Below are 25,800 nucleotides of genomic sequence, written 5' to 3'. Positions count from 1 at the left end.
TTCACAGATTATTTGAATATGAAAAAAAGTAAAAAATTATTTTTATTTTTATTCGTAATTTTATTTTTATTTTTATAATTATTTTTATTTTTATTCGTAAAATTTGGCTTTTTATTTCACAAAACGCCTGAGAAATGAAGCAGCGTATAAAAAAAGTTTCGACTTGCATTCAAAAATTTAAGGAAAATCAAAGTTTCGTTCTAAAATTTGTGACTTAAAAACTAAGCTTTTCATGTACATAGCTATAAGCTTTTATACTGTTCATTATATTTTTTAGATTTTATTAAAATAAATGCATTTACTGGTATTTATAGGCTCGTGGTTTTGAAATTTCAGAATGTCGTTTTGCTTAACTGTTTTAATTTTGGAGATAAATGTGTGAAGCAAATTATGCGCCATTTCATTTTACTCTTATTTTTTGGATGACTTACACTACATCAATTCAGCATAAAAATTCTTAACATTCGCTTGATTATTAAACAACATTTTTTCAATTCAATATAAGTAGTAGATTTTATCAATTAAAATTTAATTCTGTGATTGATAACAGTTTTTTCAAAAACGAAAGCAGAACATAGTAGTAGAAATTCATAACGATCATGTAATTTTAAAATTCATTCAAAATTTTTTGTTGTTAAACAAAAACAAAATATTGGTATACACAATCTCAATATCAAGCTATGCTTTCCATCATTTAAGAATATTGCTCTCATTCTCTTTTTCTAATTTCTTTCTATTCTCATTCTTAATTTGTGTTTTTTTTGTTTTGTTCTTGTTGTTTACTAATGCAATAGTATACAGAAAAGTAATACATTATAATAATGTGTTTGTTTGTTCGGTGAGTGGGCGCCAACTAAGCAAAAATAAAATTTTGCATGTATGAAACAATTTAAATATAATGTGTACGAACGAGTGTAGCCACTAAGCATAATAAAAACATTGCTTTGTGATATAATTATATATGTACGAGCGAGTGTTGATAGGGAGCAATCTCAGCAAAATAAAAATTTTGCTTTATGAGATAATTATATGTGTACGCATGAGTGTTGATCTTATTCATATTAGACAATATAAATTATGTGTACATGTGTATTTTTGAATATTTTTATTTGTTGCGTACATTGCTTCTATATATGTATGTATATTATATGAGACGATTTCACTTATATATATGAACGTTTGAATGTATACAGCTGTGTGAAATAATATTCTGTGTTTATAGGCATATACAGTACATAAAAAATAAGAATGAAAGAGTAGTGTAGAGTAAAGAAATGTATGAGTAATTTTAATTCTATGAACATTTTTTGTTATATGGTGCAAATAGAAAATATGTGTAGGAACAAAATATTATGTTTGCATGTAGGTAGATTTTATTAAATTAATTTCGCTATAAATTGATGTATAAAAAAAAACTTGGAATCCTTTTTTTTGGGTGAAAATTTTTTTTTTTTAAATTTAGGGGTTTTTTAAGTTTTCAATGGCGCCCCTATTTTTTATCGCCCATTGCAAATGCATACTTTGCATGTATGATAAATCCGGGGCTGTGTATGAATGATATATTAAGTATAGAAAAAAATATAAAGGAGAACAAAAAAAAAACAAACGACTACTTAAAACCAATATTTCATAAAAAGAGAGAGAAAGAACAGGACAAAAAAAAAAAAAAAAAATTACAAAACAAAAAAGCTTAAAAAATCGGCAGATTTTTTTTTTTTCTTTCACTACCCTCTCGGTCTCTCTTTAAGCATTTTTATATACTTATGCCGAACTCATATAATTTCAAGTATGTTCAGATTAGTATATACAACATAGTATACTATAAAATCATAAAAATTCTTAGCATATACCCAAATAACTCATCTTCTTCTTCTCCTGTTTTTTTTTTTTATTTTCCGTAAATTTCAAAAAAAAAGGTCCCGCTTTTTGTTTTCTCCCCATTTTTTTTTTTTTTGAATTATTGAAATAGGTGATGCTTTTTTTTCTCATCGTTTAACTTTTTATTTTTCCTTATTATTTTGGTATAATCTTATATTTTTCGAATATAATTTAGCTGTTCGTCATATACGATAATATGTGATATAATAATTTAATATATTAGAAATTATATTGTTTAGAATTTAGATGATATTTAGTATAAAGGTATATTGTAAAATAAAATTCAAAATAGAAGAAGAAATCATAAAAGAAAAAAACAATATTATGAATATACATAAAACATTTAAGAATTTCGCTAAGGATACTCGTATAACAATATTATTTTTAATTTTCTCATAAATTTTAATTCAAAAATTTTGGTGTATATTTTTTAAATTAATTATATTTATATATATAATATTAATATAATATTAAATAATTGTTTAAAATTTAATTTCTTATACATATAATAAATATGCTCATTGAACAATACTGTTGTAAAATTTATAAATAATATGTGTAGCTGCCAGATGATATACGAATGTGATGTGAAGAATATATGTATGAATGTATGTAATATGAAGATGAAATATATATGTATATTGAAATATGAAATATATATATGATATATATATGTATATACGAACTCTATTTATTATTCAATGTTTTTCAAAAATTTATAATTTGAAAATTTCTCCAAAATAGCACGAAATATCATTCTTTTGTTTTAAACTCAAGAAACCAACATGAAAAAGTCTATTTTGAAATTACAACTTTTATCAAAAGCCCCTTCTTGGGAAGGCAGACCTTCGAGACTCTATATACTACAAATAGCATACGATATATTGGCAGGAATTATCCAGAATCACCTTAGAAAAAAATACAATACGTGAGCGACAGGCTAGGCTCCGCCCGCATTGGAGTTGTGTCAATCAAGCGAATACACTTCGAATAACAGTCGAGTAGTTAGTAAAGTTTAAAACACCGGTATACATGCACTCAATCAACTTCAAGAAGACTTTCTACACAATTATGAATTTAACGCGATTTAGTATAGAAGCATTAAGAGGCAGTAGAATCCCAAAACAAATAATCCGCATGATCCAAGGGTTGTATGAATAAGCTGTGCTGAATAAGCACATAGAGGAAAGAAAAATGCCAGCCACTCACGACCCATTCAAGAGTCGAACATTTTTACCCCCTCATATTGCTTGCTCACCGAGAGGTTGCATAATCTGGAATCTCACCCAACATCTAGAAAATTTAGATGGCGCGCATGATATTTTCATTCCCTCCCACAAGATTAGAGACTGCAGGCAAGAAACGATAATTTTATTTAAATGAAAGTTTAACAAAAGAAAAACCAAATTTTTGGCTTAATTCATTTGTTTTTAATTTTTTCTCCGTGGTTCGTTTGAACTGAACTACCAACTGCGATAACGAATTAAGAAATATACAACATTTTTTTGTATGTATAACTTTTTCTCTGTGTGAGTATAACATGAAATCTACTTATACGAGCTAAATAAATTTCATATTTTCATTTCTTAAAATTGATATTTTGTAATTTATTTACTCTTCTTTTTTTTTTCTGTAATATTATTAAAGAATATTAATAATTTTAATAATATATAAAAGTAATTTATTGTATATTATTGGATACTAAATTTTATTAATGAATCCATCAATGCTATTATAATAATAACGAAAAATAAAAATGAAAACCATAAGGGAATCAATGATTTTACCCGAACAATTGATAATTTCATTAAATTATTGAAATAAATGCGATATACAAAAAAAAATAAATAAATGGAATTATTGTATATAATTCAAATTCTTATTAATACATATATATATATATATATATATATATCTATTCTGACTTATTCATATACAATATTTTTTATATTTATTTCAATTAAAAACAGATTAAAATTTAAAATCATTATTTCATTTATAAAAAGACCATTTTCTACTTTTTAATATCAAAATATAAAAATATCATTTATTTTTCTTTTAATTTTAATTTCCATTTGATTAATTTGTTTTATTTTTTGTTTTTTTAATGAGAAATTATTAAAAATAATATTAAAAATATTCTTTTAAATCATTTTAATAAATAAAATAACACCATTATAAATTTCCTATGATAAAAAAAAAAGAATTAATAAATTCATACTTAATAATTTTGAATCAATTATATTATAAAAATATCCTTTACTTTAAAATAATGTAGGTTATTGTATTAATTATTTACAACAATAAATATAATATAATATGTGATATCTTAAATACCACACATAAATTAGGGCAGAGATTATTGGCAAAACAGAAATTATTTTAAATGAAGAAGGCCATTTCTTTTTGCGAAATATTGTTTCGAATTTTACACAGGAAAAAAAATTATTAATTTGCTTAATCTGTTTAATTTGATTTATTTTATTTTATATAATTCCTATTAATATTACAAATTTAAACTTAATGTTGGAATACACATTATTTAGTATGCATGCGCACATAAGTAAACTCAAAAGTAAACTCACTTACTTCTATAAAACGATAATCTCATATATGAAAAACTGATGCACTCTCTAATAAAATAATAAATTTATTATTTTATATAAGAAAACATTTACAATTACGCAATGGAGCACTTAACAGCTGCCAATTGTATTCATTGAAAATGCGATATAAAACTGATTGAATTTTTTTTCACATCGAAATTTTTCTAATAATTTAAAAATGTTCTATTAAATATTATTGGAACGAATGAAGTCATAAATTATGTATGACTTCATTCTCTCTAAGCCTCTATACAGTGTGCCGCTTTGTTTTTTATTCTATTTCTAGAATGATTAGAATTCTTTTTGGGATCAGTTTACATTTTAAGTTATTAAATGGAAATAAACAATTCTATTTTTAAAAACTTCAATAATTATTGTAATTTTTAAAGCTTTTTCTTCTGATTTTAAATGAGTTTCTTTTCACAGATTAAAAATATACACAAATGTTATATGTATACATACGCAATTTATTAGTTTAAAAACCATAAAATTTATGGATTTTCGGTAATTTTAGAAAAGTCTGGAACAAAAATTTCTATTTCATAAAATATAAAAAAAATATTGAAACTATTTTTAGAAATTCCAAAAAAAAATTATATTTGTTTCAAGGTATATACAATTAGGAAAGCCAAAATTTGTAATAAAAATTTGATGAAAACTAACATTAAAGTCAATAAGCAACAAAATTGCAAAAAAAAATTATTTTAATAAAATTCAATTTTTCATAAACATTTCAATTAAAATCAAAATTTGAAAAATGTATTTAATGAAATAAAGGTTAATTTGCAAACAATTCCTGCCCAAATTCAAAATTTCATACGAAATTCATTTATTTAATTTATTTTTGCTGTTTATTACTTTATTTGTATATATTTTTTACAATAACTATAAAATTTGTTAATACTCATTAAAATAACACATTGTATAATGCCTTAATTTTTTCCTCAAACTAATCCTATAATAATTTCTAATATATTACGCCTTATTTTACGCTTAAAATATCCTTGTCGCGTTTATTTTATATTAACATTAACATAGAAAGCAAAAATAAAAAAACGCAAAAAAAAAAAGAAATTCTTCGGTTAAAATTAAATTAATATGAGCTTTTACATGTACGTATGTAAATATATTTAAATAATTATTACCAATGAATTAAATTGTAAGATATAACCACAAATATAGGTACAATCGTGTATATATATAATATACTAAATTCTATACCAAAAATGAATATACAGTTAAACATAAAAATTATTGTTTCATATTTTTCACTCTCAATTTAGTGAAGATTAGGTAGGTACTAAATACACACTTATCTCTCACATTAGGTAGGTGAATATATTTTAATAACAAAACATTATTTCTTTTGCAACCATATTTAAACTACCATATATTATTTAAATAGACTGGTAAAATGAATGGTATACTTGTGAACTTTTGCAAAATTTCAAGCCTGCTCTAATTATTAGGTAAATTTCAACGAAAAAAAATTCTAGAATAACACAAGTTCCTAACAAAATACAAAAATTGATTTTCGGGAAAGTATTGTTTTACTACTTACAATCAACAAATTAAAAACCATTCGAGTGAATGTTTTTCAATAAAATCAAGAAAATTTATTTGTAAATGGCGATAAATTTTAAACCTCTTCATAATTATTGATTTTGAAAATGGAAATATTAAAGAAATAACTATTAATGCTATTTGCCCAACAAAAATAGAAATTTTTATATTACTCCCCCTAAAAGTATGCAAATTTAAAAGACTTATTCTCTTTATTCATCGTTCTCAAAAAATTCACTATAATATGGATCTGTACTGTATATTATAATTACTCACATTTTACATACGACTTGTTGGGGCAAAAAAAAAAATTACTTATTTTAACTATTAAACAAAATATATATAGAGGAAAAAAAACTATAAAAGAGAAAAAAAAATTCAGTTTTAACGTTATTAAAGTTTTTCCTTATTTTTATTTTCTTCCTTTTTAGTTAATTTATTATTATATGAAAATCAAAAGGAAATAAAATTCTCATCATCATTATTTTATTGGCTTATATGTAAGGTACATTACACATTTCATATATAATATTAATATAATGTATATAAATACATGTGTATGTAAATTAAATAAATATATTATATTTTATGTATACTTTATTACAATAAATGATAATAGGAATACGTTTTTATTTTTCATGGTTAAATTTATGAATATTATTTATAACAAAAAACAAAAATACGATAGAAAACGTAAATTTGATGGGATCTGCATGTTTAAATTAAAAATAAAAAAAAAATTGTTTATATTTGATTAAAATTACTTTTTAAATAGTATAAACAAACAAAATTACTATATATTCAACGAATATTTATATATATACACATACATATATGAACAAAAATATTTAGACATAATAGAAAATTAGTATGAAAAGGTATAATGGATACAAAACTTCATACATAAAATTCGAATAGTTAATAAAATTAATTAAATTAAATTTGATATAATTTAATAATATAAAATTACATATTATTAAAAAAATAGAAAATATTAAAATGAAAACAAATTTTAATTAGAACAAATTTAATTTACTAATTTATTACATTGAAATTGTACACAACCCAGATTGATGTGGGTATATTTTATTACAACCAAACCTCTATTTTAATGAACAATTAAAAAATGATCATTAATTTTAATTCAAACCTATTTGAAAGTATATAATTTTTAATTAATTTCGTTTTTGTATAAAAGATAACTTCAATTATTTTAATATTGTATTCTAAACTCACAAGTTCAAGATTCAATTTTAAATTTTGTCCTCTTACATGAATTCTTTCATACAAAAATTCACAATTTTTTATAAATTCTAAAAATCTCTTATTCCAATTAATTTAAAATGAAATTACTTTTTTTGTTATTATTTATGAATAGGATAAAATATCCAGATTCTTACGAACACCATCATCGTTATGTTATTAACAGTAGGATAATTATCTAATAGAATATACGATTATTATACTTAATATAGTATTCTTTATTCTTTCTTTATTCGAAAGTTCACTCAACCCAGCAATAATGTTCTATTATAAATGCTAAAAAAATTGATAAAATGAATTTAACAAGCTCTTCTATTCCATCTTAACAAATCGCAATTTTGTTTAATTTGTGTTTCGAAAATTTTATAATATTCAATTATATTCCGCACAAAAATAGTTTAAATAAATTTTATTATTTAAAATTTTAATAGAAAATCACAAAATAAATATTTAAAAAAATATTTTAAGTGTTATACATCATACAAAATAATGATAAGTTGAAAGAAATCTATTAAAATATTTTAATGGTGGATGAAAATTGCAAATATATAATATTGTAATAAAATTTTCAACTGTCCTTTAAAAACAATGACATAAATAATACTTGAATATGCCAAACTAGAGTACACTATATATTTCAAATTTGTATATGAATGTATGTATGTATGTGATAATATAAAATTTTTTATAATATAAACTAAAATATTACAAAATAACTTATAAAAACATAACAAATAAATATTACAAATTACAAGCCATATATACATTAAAACTTACACACCCACACAATCACGTGTATTGATTTCTATATACATCTACATGTATATATGTATATAAAAATTTTATATTAAAATTTGATTGTCATATATTTCATTATTCGATGGATTGAAAGAAAGAAAATCCTTTTCTTTTATATTTTTTTTTTTTCGTTTTTCTTCTTCTTTTCTTTTCTCATGTAATTCCCACCTTGACATAAATATAAATCACCGTATAATAACCGTACAATTTTAATTTTTTTCTTTTTTTCATTTTTTCCATTTCGCCTTCTAAAATTTATGTATAATATTTACAGTTATTGAAATACATGTAAACATACTTATATTTACTTTACATATACACATATACATACGTATTATATATGTTACAATATATTATTATAATATGTACATACATATAAGAATAAAGGATATTAAGTTTATTTTTTTATTGTAATATAAAATATTTTATAGAATTATTATGAGTATTGATTATTTGCGCATTGTATTAAAATATAAAATAAGCTATTATATTTAAAAAAGAAAAAGCTTGCCAACTATATTTTTTTGAATTTATACAATAAAATATTTGTAAATGTAATATAATTTTCATAATTTTTCTTATATGTTATATAAGAAAATAAGTATATTAGTTCTAAGTAGCTTCAAACATATAACAGCACAATTGTATAACAATTATGATTATCCTATACTAATCTATGTATAGGAAGGAATAGTTAAGAGGAGTAATGTAACGCATACTCATTACAATAGATGGCTTTATACTTTTATATATAAGGAAAATAAATTTCAAGTTCTTAATATTTCCTTTTATATTTATTTACTTATTTTGTTATATAATAAAATTATATATAAAATTCTGTTATATTTTATGAAAGTTTTATATTTAGAACTACTAACTGAAAATTTTTCGATTAGATATATTAAAAAAGAAAACAAAAATTTAATTTAAACTAAAATGTAGTTGAGGAAAACCTTTTCAATAAATCAATTCATATTTATAACCATTTTCTGACAATTAATATATTATTATTACTATTATACTATTTTGTATTCAAAATTTTATACAATAGGCTCGAAAATATTAATTGTAATTATTATACTAAGAGAAAATTTAATATTTAAAATATTTTATTAAATAATTTTATTAAAAAATTTATTAATATTAACTAAAAATATTAAAATGATAATAGAAAAGAAAATAAAATGGTAATCCTATGTCATACATAGCATATTAATACATATAAAATATTAGAACTCTTATATTATAAATTACAACTGTTCAAATATAATTCTTTTCCCAAATGTATATATATATACGACTACAAAATTACAATTTGTTTGTATGATTTGAAAATAATAAAAAAAAAAAATAAAGTAGAAATTATGTATGAAATTTCAACTTAGCAATCAAACTTCTACAATATTTACAAATTATGTAATTAAGTTTACATCTAAACATTCGTATAATGGTTATGAGGTCATAAAACCATTTTACGTTCTATTATTTTCTACTACTTATTATATAATATGTATAATAATATTATAGGTACATAACTGTTAAGTATAATTGTTTTTTTACTTATTTTTATATTTATTTTCCCTTTTTCTTTTTTCCTTGTTATTTTTATTTATTGTAGTTTTTATTTTCTCAATGATTATAAAAAAAAAAATTCTCTTTTATTTTTTTTTTTGTCTTTTATCAACGTCTATATGTGTATGTATGTATGTATACCACTTTAATAATTTAGTTTGAGTTTTCATTTAGGTTAAGTAAATTATCACTGTTTTATTGAGAATAAATCTTTGTTGAAAAAAAAAATAAAAATAAAAACAGACAAATTTGTTTTTCAAACTCAATAATTTTTCCTTTTATTTTATTTTTATTATTAAATTATAGAACTTTCGAATTTATTTATTTTCTAATCTATTTTTTATATAAATTACATTTTTTAATTAAGTATTGAAAAAATAATAAATGTATGCAACATAACCAATAATTAGAAAAATGTTTCATCCTAGATGTATGCAATGTTAACTGTTTTCTTGTAAATTTCAGATTTTTGTTCTAAAATTGCATATTTTAAATTACAATGAAAGCAAATACGAAACATAGTTCCCATATAGTGTTGATAAGTCAAAAAGCATACAAAGTTTAAAAAAAAAATTTAATTCATAGGCTAGAGAAAATTAATTCAAAAAATATTTAAGAAATTTTTTTAAATTAATTTACATTAAGAAAACCTATAGATTATAAAATAATTTGATTTATTATTGAAAATTACTATACCTTTAAATCGTATCCATTCAGATAAATTAATTCAAATTATTATTTTTAGATTTATAAAAATATACATTAAGGTCTAATATTAATATTTCAGAGATAAATCAAAAATCTTTTAAATGAAAAAGTCAAAAATAATTTGTACTAAGGGAATTTCACTTGAATAAAACAAAAATATAAGAAAAATATAGAAAGCCTTTTACATTGTTATTTTCAAATGTAAAAATCTTATGAAAAATTACAATCAATTATATTATTCTATCAATTGGCTACACTAAAGGAAAATTACTAGAATTCACCATAATATTAGCATAACACAAATGTGGATGTGGTTACCGTCACTCAATTGTACTCCACGTATTCCACATTATTATTATCGAATTAATATTTTACAAAATTATTTGCATTATATTCGAAATATATGAATATAAAAAAAAAATTCTTGAAATTTTAGGCTCTAATACATGTATGCAAATACAAGTACATTATGTGTATAACACCTATGTACATATATAATAACATTAAATTTTTCAAGAGTATCATCAATTTTCAAAAAATCGTACATATACACACAAATTATATGTATATAAAAAAATAATATTAAAATTCATTTAATTTAAGGATTTAAGAAACAAAAGAGAAATACGTAAAAAAAAAAGACAGAAGATCCTTATGAGTAACCATTTATTTTTTTTTTTTTCTTGTTCAATTTTTATGTTCCTCCTTTTGTTTTTGTTTTATTTTTATTTTTTAAATTAATATAAAATTTAACCTCATTTTTCTATTAATTTTACTTAACGACAAAACGGAAAAGTAACACAAATATTCTTCTATACAAAGTTCTTTTTAAATTTTTTTCCTTTTCTGTTTGTTTTTTTTGTTAAAAAAAAAAAACCTACCTGTATTCTTCAGGCAGGATTTTTATATATTATATTGTATTTTTTGTATATATGAAAAGAGGATATGAGTAAAAAAAAAAATTTCATTTCACATAAAAGGATTTTTTCTGTTCATTTTTTGTTTTCCTTTTCTTTTCTTTATTGTTTTTTTTTTTTTTTTGTATATTACGGCCTTCAAAACCATGTGCTACGATTAAAATCAGGTTAAGGTAGCATAAAAATGAAAAAAACAAAATATATAAAAAATCATCTTTTCATCTGCTTTAAGAAAAAAGAAAACAAAAACATAACAAAAAAACAAATAACGACAAAACAATAAAAAAGAATTAGGGGAAAATTTTCCAAAAAAAAAAACAAAAAACAACAATCATAACAAAAGATGAAGAAAAAAAAAAGTGAAAGTAAAAAATGAGTTGATTTTCACTTTGAAGATATAAAAATTGCGTAGTCGTTTTTGTGACATAAAATACAAAAAAAAAAAAAAAAAAACAAAAAAAAAATCGTGTACGAAGAAGACTTTAAACATTAAAAATAAAAACGAAAAACACAAGAACAAATCAAATATGAAAAATAAAAATAAATAACGGAAAATAAAGTGGCAGAAAAAAAAAAAACAAAACATAAAAATAAAAAAAAATTGAAGAACAAAGTGATGAATTGAAAAGTTTTTATTTAAATTTTTCTTTTATAACAAAAAATAAAATAAAATAAAAAAGTAACTCAAGAAAAATTTATTTTAGAAAATTATTCATTAAGCAAAAAAAAAAGAAAGAATAAGAAGAACAACCCAACACAATGATAACGCGAAAACAAAATGAAAGAAAATTTTTTTTTATCTTATTTTGTTTTTTTTTTCTTTTATTTTCCATTTTTTTTTTTTTGTTTTATTTTTTATTATTCGCGCGAATGCTATTATTTTTACTCGGTGAAATCAAAAATTTAATTTTAAAAAATTAAGTGAGCGAATATAAATTATTTTTATTAAAAAGAGAGAGAAAAACAAAACTAAAACAAAAAAAAAAGTTAAAAGGAAAATTTAATTTACAAAAAAGAATTTTCTTTTTTTTTTTTTTTTTTGAATTTGAAATATGAATTTGACGAGTAACCAATTTTTTGATTCTTTCATGAATGTCAGATTTAACAAAAAAAAATATGTAAGAAGGTGTCAACATTTATTTTTTTTTCCTGTTATAATAATTGTAATGGATTACGTAAATTTTTTTTATTTTAATTTACAAAAGAAATGCTTCCGCATGTTTTCATTTTGATTCTATATATTATTTTTTATTTATTGTTGTATAAGAAAAGGTTAGGATAATTGAATAATTGAAAAAGGTCAAGTATATAATTCAATTCTCGCTTGTATTGGTATTCAAGTCACTCAAGCATATTTTAATTTTTATAAAGCTCAAATTATTTTAAAATCTCATCTTTTATTATACAATATTTATTTTGAGTGGGGAAAATGTAATTTTTCAAATTATAAGGACACAAATTTAAGGATTAGTTACCGTTTGCAAAGAGTACTTAAATAGTAAATTTTAAGAAATTCCGGTGTGTCTTTCTTATGGTAAGAATATAAAATCGGGCCCTAATTCGGTTTCCGAGCCTTAATATTCCGAAAACAAATTATAATTTAATTGTTTTAATACCTTAAATTTCAAGGAAATTTTATTATTTCTCTTTATATGTGAAAAAATGTAAATAAGACCCACAGTAGAAAGTGCCATTACTGACACCTGATTTCTTTCAAAAAATATTAAGAAAGCTATTGAATATATTCTTAAAAAATATCAACAATATATAATGTGCCCGTAAAAATTACTATAGTTAACGAAGCCTAACATATCCAAAAAGTTGATCAATCCATGGCATAGCCAATGTAAACTATCATAACTGGTTTAGCCGATTTTCCGATACATGCGTGCACACACAGACCAACAGACCGAAATCTTACTGAAAATAGCCTATTACCGCCTCCCTACTATGGAGAAATACGTTTCAACAGAAACTTCGATATGTGAAATTTGGTATGATATTTCCAAATAAAATTCCATAAAATTTCTCTAAACTATAAATTTCATATGAAAATTAAAGAAAACTCTTTACATTTAACTTAGTAACTAAAATTATATCCCACTCTATTACTTTTTATAAAAATATTCTACACTTTTCTACTAGTGTTTCTCTCTTATGGCAATAATTATAAAATACATAATATACGTATACTTGTACATACATTAAAAAAATTAATTGAAAATTAATATCAAAATAAATAAAATTGTAATTGCTAATAATGTACACTTGAAAGAAAATAATTAACTAAATCGGCCGTAATAATTACAACACTATAAATATTTAATTAAGATATGTAAATGTAAAATAAATAATGAAAAAATTTTATAAAAACCTCATTTTCTATTATCTCAATTTTTAATATTGTTGTTAATTAACAATTACCCACAATATATGAGTATTGAAAGCTAATGCTCATATACTCTAGATGTAAATACTTTTGTAATCACATTAATGACGTAATTTCTCATTTGTAATTGAATTCATTTTCAAATTATTTATTAATAAAATATTCTTTTGAAAATCAAATATTTTTCATGTAGTTATGCGGTTTTCAATTTTTTATAATTAATTGAATATACTTAGGCATACATAGTAATAGCTACTCGTATGCCACATTAAAAACTTTCTTATTAAAAATTAATCGGAATATTGTAGGTATTTTTGGAATTATTTATTTGGAAATGCATGTATGCTTAGATTTCAATTATTTTTCATGAAATTTAATATTAAAACAATTGGATGAATTTTTAATTACACTATGCCCAGATAAGTATAGTGGAAGATAAAAACTTCATAAGAAAAAGTATAGTGGAATTATTTGCATTTTGCTCTTGAATTCTCTTAAAAATTCTTAAAACTTTTCTATTTCACAGCTCCTTTGAATTAGATTCGTTTTGTAATTAACATACTATAATAAATATAGCGTCTCACTTCAATTAACATAATATTTCCCATACTAAATCTATATGAATAAAAATTCAATTTTACATTGCTTTTGTACTCGAGCTTTCTTCTACTACTTCTTCAAATTCAAAAACAACCTCGAACTCATCACAAATTACTATATATATAATAGTAGATTAAGGATAACAGTTTTAATAAATTTTACTTTAATAAATAGGATATTCTCAGGAGAATTAGAAATATCGTCATTCTAAATAACCAAGTGTTATTTCTAAATTAACATTCCTGCTCTCATTCACTTCACTAATAATCTGCTTCTATAATCTCCACCCAATCAAACAAAATTTAAACAGTAATTATATGGAAATTCTATTTTACTTTATTATTTAATTTCATTATTGTCATATTATTGCTTAATCAAATTGTATAAATATCAAATATTTTATTTCAAAAAATTATAAAAATTAAAAATAATTTTAATTTTGTGTTTTAAAATCTTTATTACAGATTTGAATTCAAAACCAGCAATAATGTTCTATTATAAATGCTAAAAAAATTGATAAAATGAATTTAACAAGCTCTTCTATTCCATCTTAACAAATCGCAATTTTGTTTAATTTGTGTTTCAAAAATTTTATAATATTCAATTATATTCCGCACAAAAATAGTTTAAATAAATTTTATTATTTAAAATTTTAATAGAAAATCACAAAATAAATATTTAAAAAAATATTTTAAGTGTAATACATCATACAAAATAATGATAAGTTGAAAGAAATCTATTAAAATATTTTAATGGTGGATGAAAATTGCAAATATATAATATTGTAATAAAATTTTCAACTGTCCTTTAAAAACAATGACATAAATAATACTTGAATATGCCAAACTAGAGTACACTATATATTTCAAATTTGTATATGAATGTATGTATGTGATAATATAAAATTTTTTATAATATAAACTAAAATATTACAAAATAACTTATAAAAACATAACAAATAAATATTACAAATTACAAGCCATATATACATTAAAACTTACACACCCACACAATCACGTGTATTGATTTCTATATACATCTACATGTATATATGTATATAAAAATTTTATATTAAAATTTGATTGTCATATATTTCATTATTCGATGGATTGAAAGAAAGAAAATCCTTTTCTTTTATTTTTTTTTCGTTTTTCTTCTTCTTTTCTTTTCTCATGTAATTCCCACCTTGACATAAATATAAATCACCGTATAATAACCGTACAATTTTAATTTTTTTCTTTTTTTCCATTTCGCCTTCTAAAATTTATGTATAATATTTACAGTTATTGAAATACATGTAAACATACTTATATTTACTTTACATATACACATATACATACGTATTATATATGTTACAATATATTATTATAATATGTACATACATATAAGAATAAAGGATATTAAGTTTATTTTTTTATTGTAATATAAAATATTTTATAGAATTATTATGAGTATTGATTATTTGCGCATTGTATTAAAATATAAAATAAGCTATTATATTTAAAAAAGAAAAAGCTTGCCAACTATATTTTTTTGAATTTATACAATAAAATATTTGTAAATGTAATACAATTTTCATAATTTTTCTTATATGTTATATAAGAAAATAAGTATATTAGTTCTAAGTAGCTTCAAACATATAACAGCACAATTGTATAACAATTATGATTATCCTATACTAATCTATGTATAGGAAGGAATAGTTAAGAGGAGTAATGTAACGCATACTCATTACAATAGATGGCTTTATACTTTTATATATACGGAAAATAAATTTCAAGTTCTTAATATTTCCTTTTATATTTATTTACTTATTTTGTTATATAATAAAATTATATATAAAATTCTGTTATATTTTATGAAAGTTTTATATTTAGAACTACTAACTGAAAATTTTTCGATTAGATATATTAAAAAAGAAAACAAAAATTTAATTTAAACTAAAATGTAGTTGAGGAAAACCTTTTCAATAAATCAATTCATATTTATAACCATTTTCTGACAATTAATATATTATTATTACTATTATACTATTTTGTATTCAAAATTTTATACAATAGGCTCGAAAATATTAATTGTAATTATTATACTAAGAGAAAATTTAATATTTAAAATATTTTATTAAATAATTTTATTAAAAAATTTATTAATATTAACTAAAAATATTAAAATGATAATAGAAAAGAAAATAAAATGGTAATCCTATGTCATACATAGCATATTAATACATATAAAATATTAGAACTCTTATATTATAAATTACAACTGTTCAAATATAACTCTTTTCCCAAATGTATATATATACGACTACAAAATTACAATTTGTTTGTATGATTTGAAAATAATAAAAAAAAAAAAATAAAGTAGAAATTATGTATGAAATTTCAACTTAGCAATCAAACTTCTACAATATTTACAAATTATGTAATTAAGTTTACATCTAAACATTCGTATAATGGTTATGAGGTCATAAAACCATTTTACGTTCTATTATTTTCTACTACTTATTATATAATATGTATAATAATATTATAGGTACATAACTGTTAAGTATAATTGTTTTTTTACTTATTTTTATATTTATTTTCCCTTTTTCTTTTTTCCTTGTTATTTTTATTTATTGTAGTTTTTATTTTCTCAATGATTATAAAAAAAAAAATTCTCTTTTATTTTTTTTTTTGTCTTTTATCAACGTCTATATGTGTATGTATGTATGTATACCACTTTAATAATTTAGTTTGAGTTTTCATTTAGGTTAAGTAAATTATCACTGTTTTATTGAGAATAAATCTTTGTTGAAAAAAAAAATAAAAATAAAAACAGACAAATTTGTTTTTCAAACTCAATAATTTTTCCTTTTATTTTATTTTTATTATTAAATTATAGAACTTTCGAATTTATTTATTTTCTAATCTATTTTTTATATAAATTACATTTTTTAATTAAGTATTGAAAAAATAATAAATGTATGCAACATAACCAATAATTAGAAAAATGTTTCATCCTAGATGTATGCAATGTTAACTGTTTTCTTGTAAATTTCAGATTTTTGTTCTAAAATTGCATATTTTAAATTACAATGAAAGCAAATACGAAACATAGTTCCCATATAGTGTTGATAAGTCAAAAAGCATACAAAGTTTAAAAAAAAAATTTAATTCATAGGCTAGAGAAAATTAATTCAAAAAATATTTAAGAAATTTTTTTAAATTAATTTACATTAAGAAAACCTATAGATTATAAAATAATTTGATTTATTATTGAAAATTACTATACCTTTAAATCGTATCCATTCAGATAAATTAATTCAAATTATTATTTTTAGATTTATAAAAATATACATTAAGGTCTAATATTAATATTTCAGAGATAAATCAAAAATCTTTTAAATGAAAAAGTCAAAAATAATTTGTACTAAGGGAATTTCACTTGAATAAAACAAAAATATAAGAAAAATATAGAAAGTATATTCAATTAATTATAAAAAAATTTTTTATAATTAATTGAATATACTTAGGCATACATAGTAATAGCTACTCGTATGCCACATTAAAAACTTTCTTATTAAAAATTAATCGGAATATTGTAGGTATTTTTGGAATTATTTATTTGGAAATGCATGTATGCTTAGATTTCAATTATTTTTCATGAAATTTAATATTAAAACAATTGGATGAATTTTTAATTACACTATGCCCAGATAAGTATAGTGGAAGATAAAAACTTCATAAGAAAAAGTATAGTGGAATTATTTGCATTTTGCTCTTGAATTCTCTTAAAAATTCTTAAAACTTTTCTATTTCACAGCTCCTTTGAATTAGATTCGTTTTGTAATTAACATACTATAATAAATATAGCGTCTCACTTCAATTAACATAATATTTCCCATACTAAATCTATATGAATAAAAATTCAATTTTACATTGCTTTTGTACTCGAGCTTTCTTCTACTACTTCTTCAAATTCAAAAACAACCTCGAACTCATCACAAATTACTATATATATAATAGTAGATTAAGGATAACAGTTTTAATAAATTTTACTTTAATAAATAGGATATTCTCAGGAGAATTAGAAATATCGTCATTCTAAATAACCAAGTGTTATTTCTAAATTAACATTCCTGCTCTCATTCACTTCACTAATAATCTGCTTCTATAATCTCCACCCAATCAAACAAAATTTAAACAGTAATTATATGGAAATTCTATTTTACTTTATTATTTAATTTCATTATTGTCATATTATTGCTTAATCAAATTGTATAAATATCAAATATTTTATTTCAAAAAATTATAAAAATTAAAAATAATTTTAATTTTGTGTTTTAAAATCTTTATTACAGATTTGAATTCAAAATAATGAAAAAAATTACTCTAATTTTTTATCAAATAATTCACAATCTACTTGATTTCATATATAAGAATGGGTGGTTTATGATGATTTTAGGGTGTATGTACTATACACTTTTCATATTATAAGATGTAAATCATTCCTAAATTTTTCCTAAATCTATTTATATTTAGTATTTCGGTTTGCTTCCTGTTTAATATCCGTGTAAAAATTTTAGTATTAAAAATTAATCTTAAAAATTTTACACAGATATGAAACAAGAACAAACCAAAATACTAAATATAAATAAATTTAGAAAAATATTAAGATAAATTTACATATTGCAATATAAAATGTTCATAGTAAATACACTCTATAGTCATCATAAATCATCTATTCTTGTATATGAAATCAAGTATAGATTGTTAATAATTTGATCAAAAATTAAAAAACAAAAAATCCTATTTAAAATATCTTAATTTTTTTAAGCCAAAGATGGTGGATCAACTGGTGGTGTCCATACCCATTCTGATATCGGAACACATTTATTTTTTGTTCCGATGAAAAATTGTTGATCTGGACATTTAGCTTCTGTTGCTGGTACACGTTCTTTACTGCATATCCAATATCTTGTTGGATCAAAATTATTTCTCCAATTACGTTGTTCTAATTCTATTCTTGTTATACAATTTGGTCTACCATTATGACCATGTGTATATAAACTGTATGCTGTATTAATAATTACAGCTAATACAATCAAATAAATTGATAATTTCATTTTTTAAATTTATTTATTAAAATTTTTATATTAAATTAAATTAATTAAAATGCCTGTATATTTTTACTGATTTTTAGAATTGAACTAATAGTGAAATTTAGAAAGTTGTAATATTTATATAAAAGAAAAAAAATTTAATTACAATAAAAATGAAGAGATAAGCATAATGAAGTTAATTTACTATATTGTAATTCAACTGATAAAAATTTATTTTTAAAATTAAAAATAGTTATTTATATTTAATAATAATAACAGTAAATTAATGATAGTAATAAATATTATTTCGTAGAATTTTTGTGTTTTTTTTTTATCATTATTTTAAATGAGGCATTTAAACTCTTTTCAAATAAATGTATATTGTACACATATACTCGTATATAGGTATATATGAATACGGTATAAATGAGTGCCTATTATAAAATATAATATAATATAATAATTTGTGACCGCTTAAAATAATTAAATCCCTATATAAATACCAATAATTGAACTGAATTCTTATTAATACAAATAAGATAATTATTGTTATATAGTGTTGGTGATTAAAAACACTTGTGACAACAATATTCACATATACAATAAATATATAATTTAAATTATATTTTAAATATAAAAGTATATAATATGAAAATTTTGTGGTTTTTTCCCTTAATTTTAATATTTAAAGCATTTTATATAGATTCTTTATCTTTTGTTTAAAGATTTTTATTAAAAATGTATAACAGTTCGTCGTTACCAAGTCAGTTAAAATTCATTTAAGTTACAATTTGCGCAAAAAAAAATTTTGTAATAAAAATACAACAATTGATCAATATTTATCAGGTGATATCTAAGTATATTGTAATAAACACCAAGAATTTTTACAATAATCCCTTCAATTTTTTTTTATCTTGTTTGTATATAGAAGTTTAGTTATTCGTAATACAAAGTACAAAGGTTATTCAATTAAATTTAATTTAATGATAAAATTACATATTATATGTGCATTAGTAATAATTAATTCACCCACCCTGTTGGTGCGTCATTATATAGATAACATAATGATTCATTTTAGAATGCACATATCTACAATATTAAATTGAATTCAAAGAATTACTAAATGTTAAGTTCTGCAAATCAATATTATTCCACTTAAGGTGAAAATGTTTACTACAATGAATATTATTATAATTTCATTATCTACTTAAAATCATTTTAAAAGTGCATAATTGAAATATTTCATCATAATATAACTGATGTAGTATTGGAGGATTATAAAAATTTTTTAATATTTATTTTATAAATACTTTGAATATTTTGTGGGAAGTAGAAAATTTTAATTTTTATTAATAAAATAATTTTTTTACTTAATAAATTTGTAATAGAAATGCTGTATGCTGTATCACATGAAATTTAGTTGTATATCCATCAAATTCCCTCTAAGTTAACCTTTAAAATTATTTTATGAGGGTTTGATAATTTGTAAATCACAAAAATATTAAAAAAATTTAAGATAACATAAAACTGTTTTCAATACTTTGCCTCATCAGACTATGAATTTAATTGTTCTGTAATTTTTTCCCGAGCTTATCTTCTGCATACTAGAATTCTGAATGTATTCCAGTCTTTAAAATTATTTTAAAAATTTTATTTTTCAAAATTGCACGATTACAATAATGCTCAATATACGAGTATTGCACTATTGAGCCTTATAAATTACAATATTAAAATTGAAAATTTTGAATTAAATCCAAAAAAAAAAACAAAAAAATTCATTAAGCTCTAAATATTTCCATAAAAATTAGAACTAGATAATTTCATTATAGGAACAACTGACACCCTTTTTGCTTCTCTTGTCATGCATTTTTCCAGAAAGTTGATTGCCACTGTTCTATTCTACATTTTTTTTTTTAAATTTTATTATTCTTTAAATAAAAAACAAAATGCAAATATAAAATTGTAAAAAAAAAAAACTTTTCAAATTTTGTTACCAACTCTTTTCAAAGATTTCTTAATTTTAATATAATCAAAATCCGAAAATGTCCTTTTTTCGAATTCTCTTATATTACTTATTTGTCCTTTTTTCTTTCTTTCCCTTCATTTTTTTAATTTTTTCCTTAGCAAGACTGTATTATATTTTAAGTATTATTCCCGAAAAGTAACAAAAAAAAACAAAATGAAAAACAAATGTTAAAACTAAATTAAGAAAAAGAGAAATGTAAAAATTAAAAAAATAAGGATAAAGAGTATAAAAAAAAATTCCATTCTCGCATTTTACAAAAAAACAAATTCAACAATATTAAAATCACATTGACATTATTGAAAATAACTTTTTATTTCATCATGTTGAGCCTGTAAAAGTTTGTCTAAAGCTCAATACAATATATTTAAAAATTTTGACCTGGTGTAGAATATTTTTTAATATTAAGCTGAAATTAAATTGGTTGCACATCGTAACGTAATTTTTATCTAATTTTGTTATTTATTCACTTTCTAATATGCTTAAATCAAAAATTTAAAAAAAATGTATACTCTTACAGATCAGATTGTTCAATTTATTTTATATGAGTCAATAATTTTGTAATGAGATTGAAAATTTTCAACATATTTAGACCCTTAGGTCTAAGTGACTCATATAGAGCCTTATTATTTTTAATAATTCAAAATTTTATAAAAGAAATACAGAAATTTCGATAACAACATAATGATGTGATAAATCTTTTACGAATATAAAAAAAAGGACATAATAATTATATCATGGAATTTTTCAAAGGATAAATTAATTTTGATTCTTTTAAGAGTTTTCTTTTGACTTTATCCTATTTTTCTTTAATTTTTCAAATTCATTTTTAAATAAAATATTCCAACTGATTACGAAAATTTAAGTATACTCACATAATATTTCTGTCGCGACAGATAACTTTCAATTATTATTGAGAGGTATGTAAATCTCATGTATATGTATGTATGAACATGTATTTAAATAAATTAAAAAGACGGCAAGAAAATATTTGCCTTTTTTAAGCACTTTACTGAAAAAAATGCTTATTAGTTTTACTCTGTCCGTCCGTACACCCGTGAATATTTTTAGAAAACTTCTACACCTTTGAAGATAGAAAATGTAAATTTATATATACACATAGATCTTTACTAAAAACTTATTTCTGTAGAAGAAAATTTTTACCCATCTCCCCACACTCTAAAAGTTATATCCCTGCCATACCCCTGCCATACATTATTAAATATATAAATGCCATGCCATTAAAAAATGTAGTTATATTGCTTAGCTCACCCAAATAACCTTCAAATTCGAGGTTTATGTTAACGCCTTTTCAAGTTTTTTTTTTTGGTTCATCCTAAAGGTATGCAATCTTTGAAATATATTCTAATATGAATATTATTACTTCAAGTAAAATTAAAAGTAATTTTAATAATGAAGTAAATTGTTTTTAAAAGCAGTACTTCCACTTGTTGTTGGAAAAAATGCTACTTTAAAAACCATTGATTTGACCCAACTTTATAATCAAATTATATTTTAGTACAAAGTTTCATTCTTTATTGTCTGTTTTTCTCACATTTTCTTCGGTATTTTTGTTTTTTAATAAAAAGATTCAGCACAATTTATTATTATTCAAATTTCCATCTATACTGCATTACGTTAAATGTGGTTATACATTATATATATATATATATATTTGGTATATCTACAGTAAGTTAAAAATAAGAAAGGACAAGACAGAATAACAAAAAAAATTATAATAATAATAATAAAAAAACCAAAAGAAATAAAACTACAGTGACATAAAAATTAAAAATAAAACAAAAATAATCATAAAAAATTATAAAAGAAAAAAAAACAAGTCAGAATAACAAAAAAAAAATGACAAAAAAAATATTAAACTTGTGCGAAAATTCCAATAAAAATTTTCTCATTTCAAAATTTTTTTCTTTTTTTACAATAATAAAAAAAAAAACAAGATGATGGAATTTAAAACGCAACAAAAACAACAACATTATAAGATGAAAATGGAAAGAAAGTAAAAGAAAAAAAAAGGACTTGTTCAGAATAAAGGACATTTTGTTTGCAAAAAAACGGAAAAAAAAATTTTTCTTCGAACAGAAAAGAGAAAAAAAAACTTTGTTATTATTTCCAATTTTATTTTATTTTATAATTTTTTTTCTTTTTCTTATTTTGTATGTTAAGTAAATACAAAATTCTTTCACATCTCTCTTGTGCATTCCTAATGTGGTTTTATTCTTATATAACACACACACACACACACAATAATGAACAGAAGAACTATAACTACTTTTTTTTTTGACTTTTTTGTTATTCTTGCATTTTTCTTACGTGTTCTTTTTCTTTTCTTATATAGTTTTTTCTTATATTAAAAATAACACAACATGTATGAATTTATGCACAGTATATACAAATGTGTTATTACTATACATTATTGGATATATGCGTATCCAATACATACATGCGTATTTTATTGTATATAATAATAATATAGAGTAAAAGTTAAAAAAAGTATAAAATATTAAAATATTTGAGTAAGTACTGAATATTGTGTACACACACACAAATATAGATATTTATTTTAGCTATATCGGGAATTCCATGTTAGTTGTCGGAAGATAAATAATAATGAAGTATTTTCCAATATTAAATATAAGATTACTTAAATCAAGCTAGAAGATTTAAATTCCGTAACGTACTTGCGGAACATTTTAAGTTCAGATGGCGGGGCAAGTGTTGATATAGAAGACAAGCTCAAAAAGTTTTAGAAACAGTAACCTATGTAACCTATGCAAGCAGGATCCGATAGAAAATTAAATAAAAAAGCAAAAATATAGATATTCAGGTGATTGTTACCAATGGCCTACCAACGTTACGCCCAGGGTAGGCGTAACATTGGTAGACTTAAGAATACATGTTGAAGACCAATCCAATACAAAACAAATAACAGCTGCAGGTATGACTTGGGTGCAAATAAGATCTATTGCTAAAAATAGAGAGATATGAAGAGGTTTAATCGCATCCATATGCTCCTCAACAGGAGCTTGAATGAGAAAAAAGGTTATTTTATACTACCTTACATCAGTTTACATAGGTACAAGGAATGTAATTATGTACATTTTTCATGGAATTCCCAATATACATGTATTTCATATATATACTCATAATGTAGACAGTTATGCGCAAAATTGTTCTTCCAAAAGAACTACAAAAATAATACAAAAATAAATTATAAAAAAAATCAAAAGTACGATTTACTTTAAGAAATGTAACTGAATTATATTAGTACTTACATATACATATGTCATGACCTTTACAATTTTCCTAAAATTTGTGATAAAATAAAAGAATAAAATAAAAAGAATGATAATTGATAAATGGACAATAATTCTTTTATATAATAAATGTGTGGAAGTTGGTGGACAGATGGACGAATGCAACTATAATGTAAAAATAATATAGGATTAAGTTTTAATTTGTCACTCAAAATTTAATTCGATTTGGCTCAATGCGGTGCACACTTACTCACAATAATGTCAATTTAAAAGCCATCTGGTAAATCATGTTGTTGAAACCTGCAGTTTAAAAGTACACAAATAACTTAAATTCTTTATAGTAGACTTGAACATTTAAATAAAACTTTTATTCAGATGGATATACCGAAGACATGTCGAAAATATTTCTTGCTGTATAACAAACCCTGTGCTCGTAAACAAATGATTATCAGATCATTGGAAAAACTAACTGCAAATAGATAGATTTTTAATATTTCTTTTTTGTTAATATAAGTTAAAGACACGTCAAAGCCTCCTTGGGAAGTGGTTTTGCGACCTGGTTTTGTTTGGTAATTGACGAATTTACCGTGTTGTAGTATCGGTAGTATTTATTTGTTCTCTCTTTTCACAACACCCTTTCATTAATATCTGAGAAACTTTGTGATATAAAATTGAATTTTGTAAATGAAAAGATAGTGTAACATGAAATTGCAACAACACTTAAAAGAATCTTGGCCAATCTGGTAATTTTGTAATTTTAATACCGTAACTTGTGTAGGATTTTTATCTTATTATCATAATTATATCAGTAATGTCTCATACATAAAAGAAAAAATTAATTTTATATTTTTTGATGTTTCCCTTTTCTCGTGAAATTGATAAAGAAATCTTTTTGTAGAGAAATTATGAAATATATTGAAGAATTTTAAAAATAAATAATTCAATTTACATCATACAATATTTATATTTTACATCACAGAAACCCATCAAACTATAAAGGGATCATATTTCTAGATATCAAATGAGTACAATAAGATGCTAATGAATGTGGGCGTAAATCAATGAAATGTTTGATTTGCTTGTTTTAGCTTTGTGCACGTACATTCCATTAATTTTTAATTA

General features: G+C 21.5%; 2 protein-coding genes across 2 annotated transcripts in view; both read right to left on the bottom strand.

Annotated features, from left to right (window-relative positions):
* LOC129608671 (probable serine/threonine-protein kinase dyrk1) overlaps positions 1-25,800 on the bottom strand; it is an 87,817-nt gene that overhangs the window by 41,013 nt on the left and 21,004 nt on the right. The window lies entirely within an intron of this gene.
* Positions 18,974-19,460, bottom strand: LOC129608672 (uncharacterized). The gene has a single exon (XM_055520333.1). It carries the CDS (start codon positions 19,402-19,404, stop codon positions 19,111-19,113), a length of 294 nt encoding a protein of 97 aa, XP_055376308.1. The 5' UTR covers positions 19,405-19,460; the 3' UTR covers positions 18,974-19,110.

Source organism: Condylostylus longicornis, unplaced genomic scaffold, assembly GCF_029603195.1.
Source record: "Condylostylus longicornis isolate FDR11 unplaced genomic scaffold, ASM2960319v2 ptg000033l, whole genome shotgun sequence".
Taxonomy (NCBI): Eukaryota; Metazoa; Arthropoda; class Insecta; order Diptera; family Dolichopodidae; genus Condylostylus; species Condylostylus longicornis.
Note: the sequence above shows the minus strand (reverse complement) of the source record. Positions and strands in the feature narration are given on the sequence as shown.

What these genes read in the sequence shown, in the direction of transcription:
- LOC129608672 (XM_055520333.1), bottom strand. Translation starts at nt 19,404, where the DNA reads ATGAAATTATCAATTTATTTGATTGTATTAGCTGTAATTATTAATACA.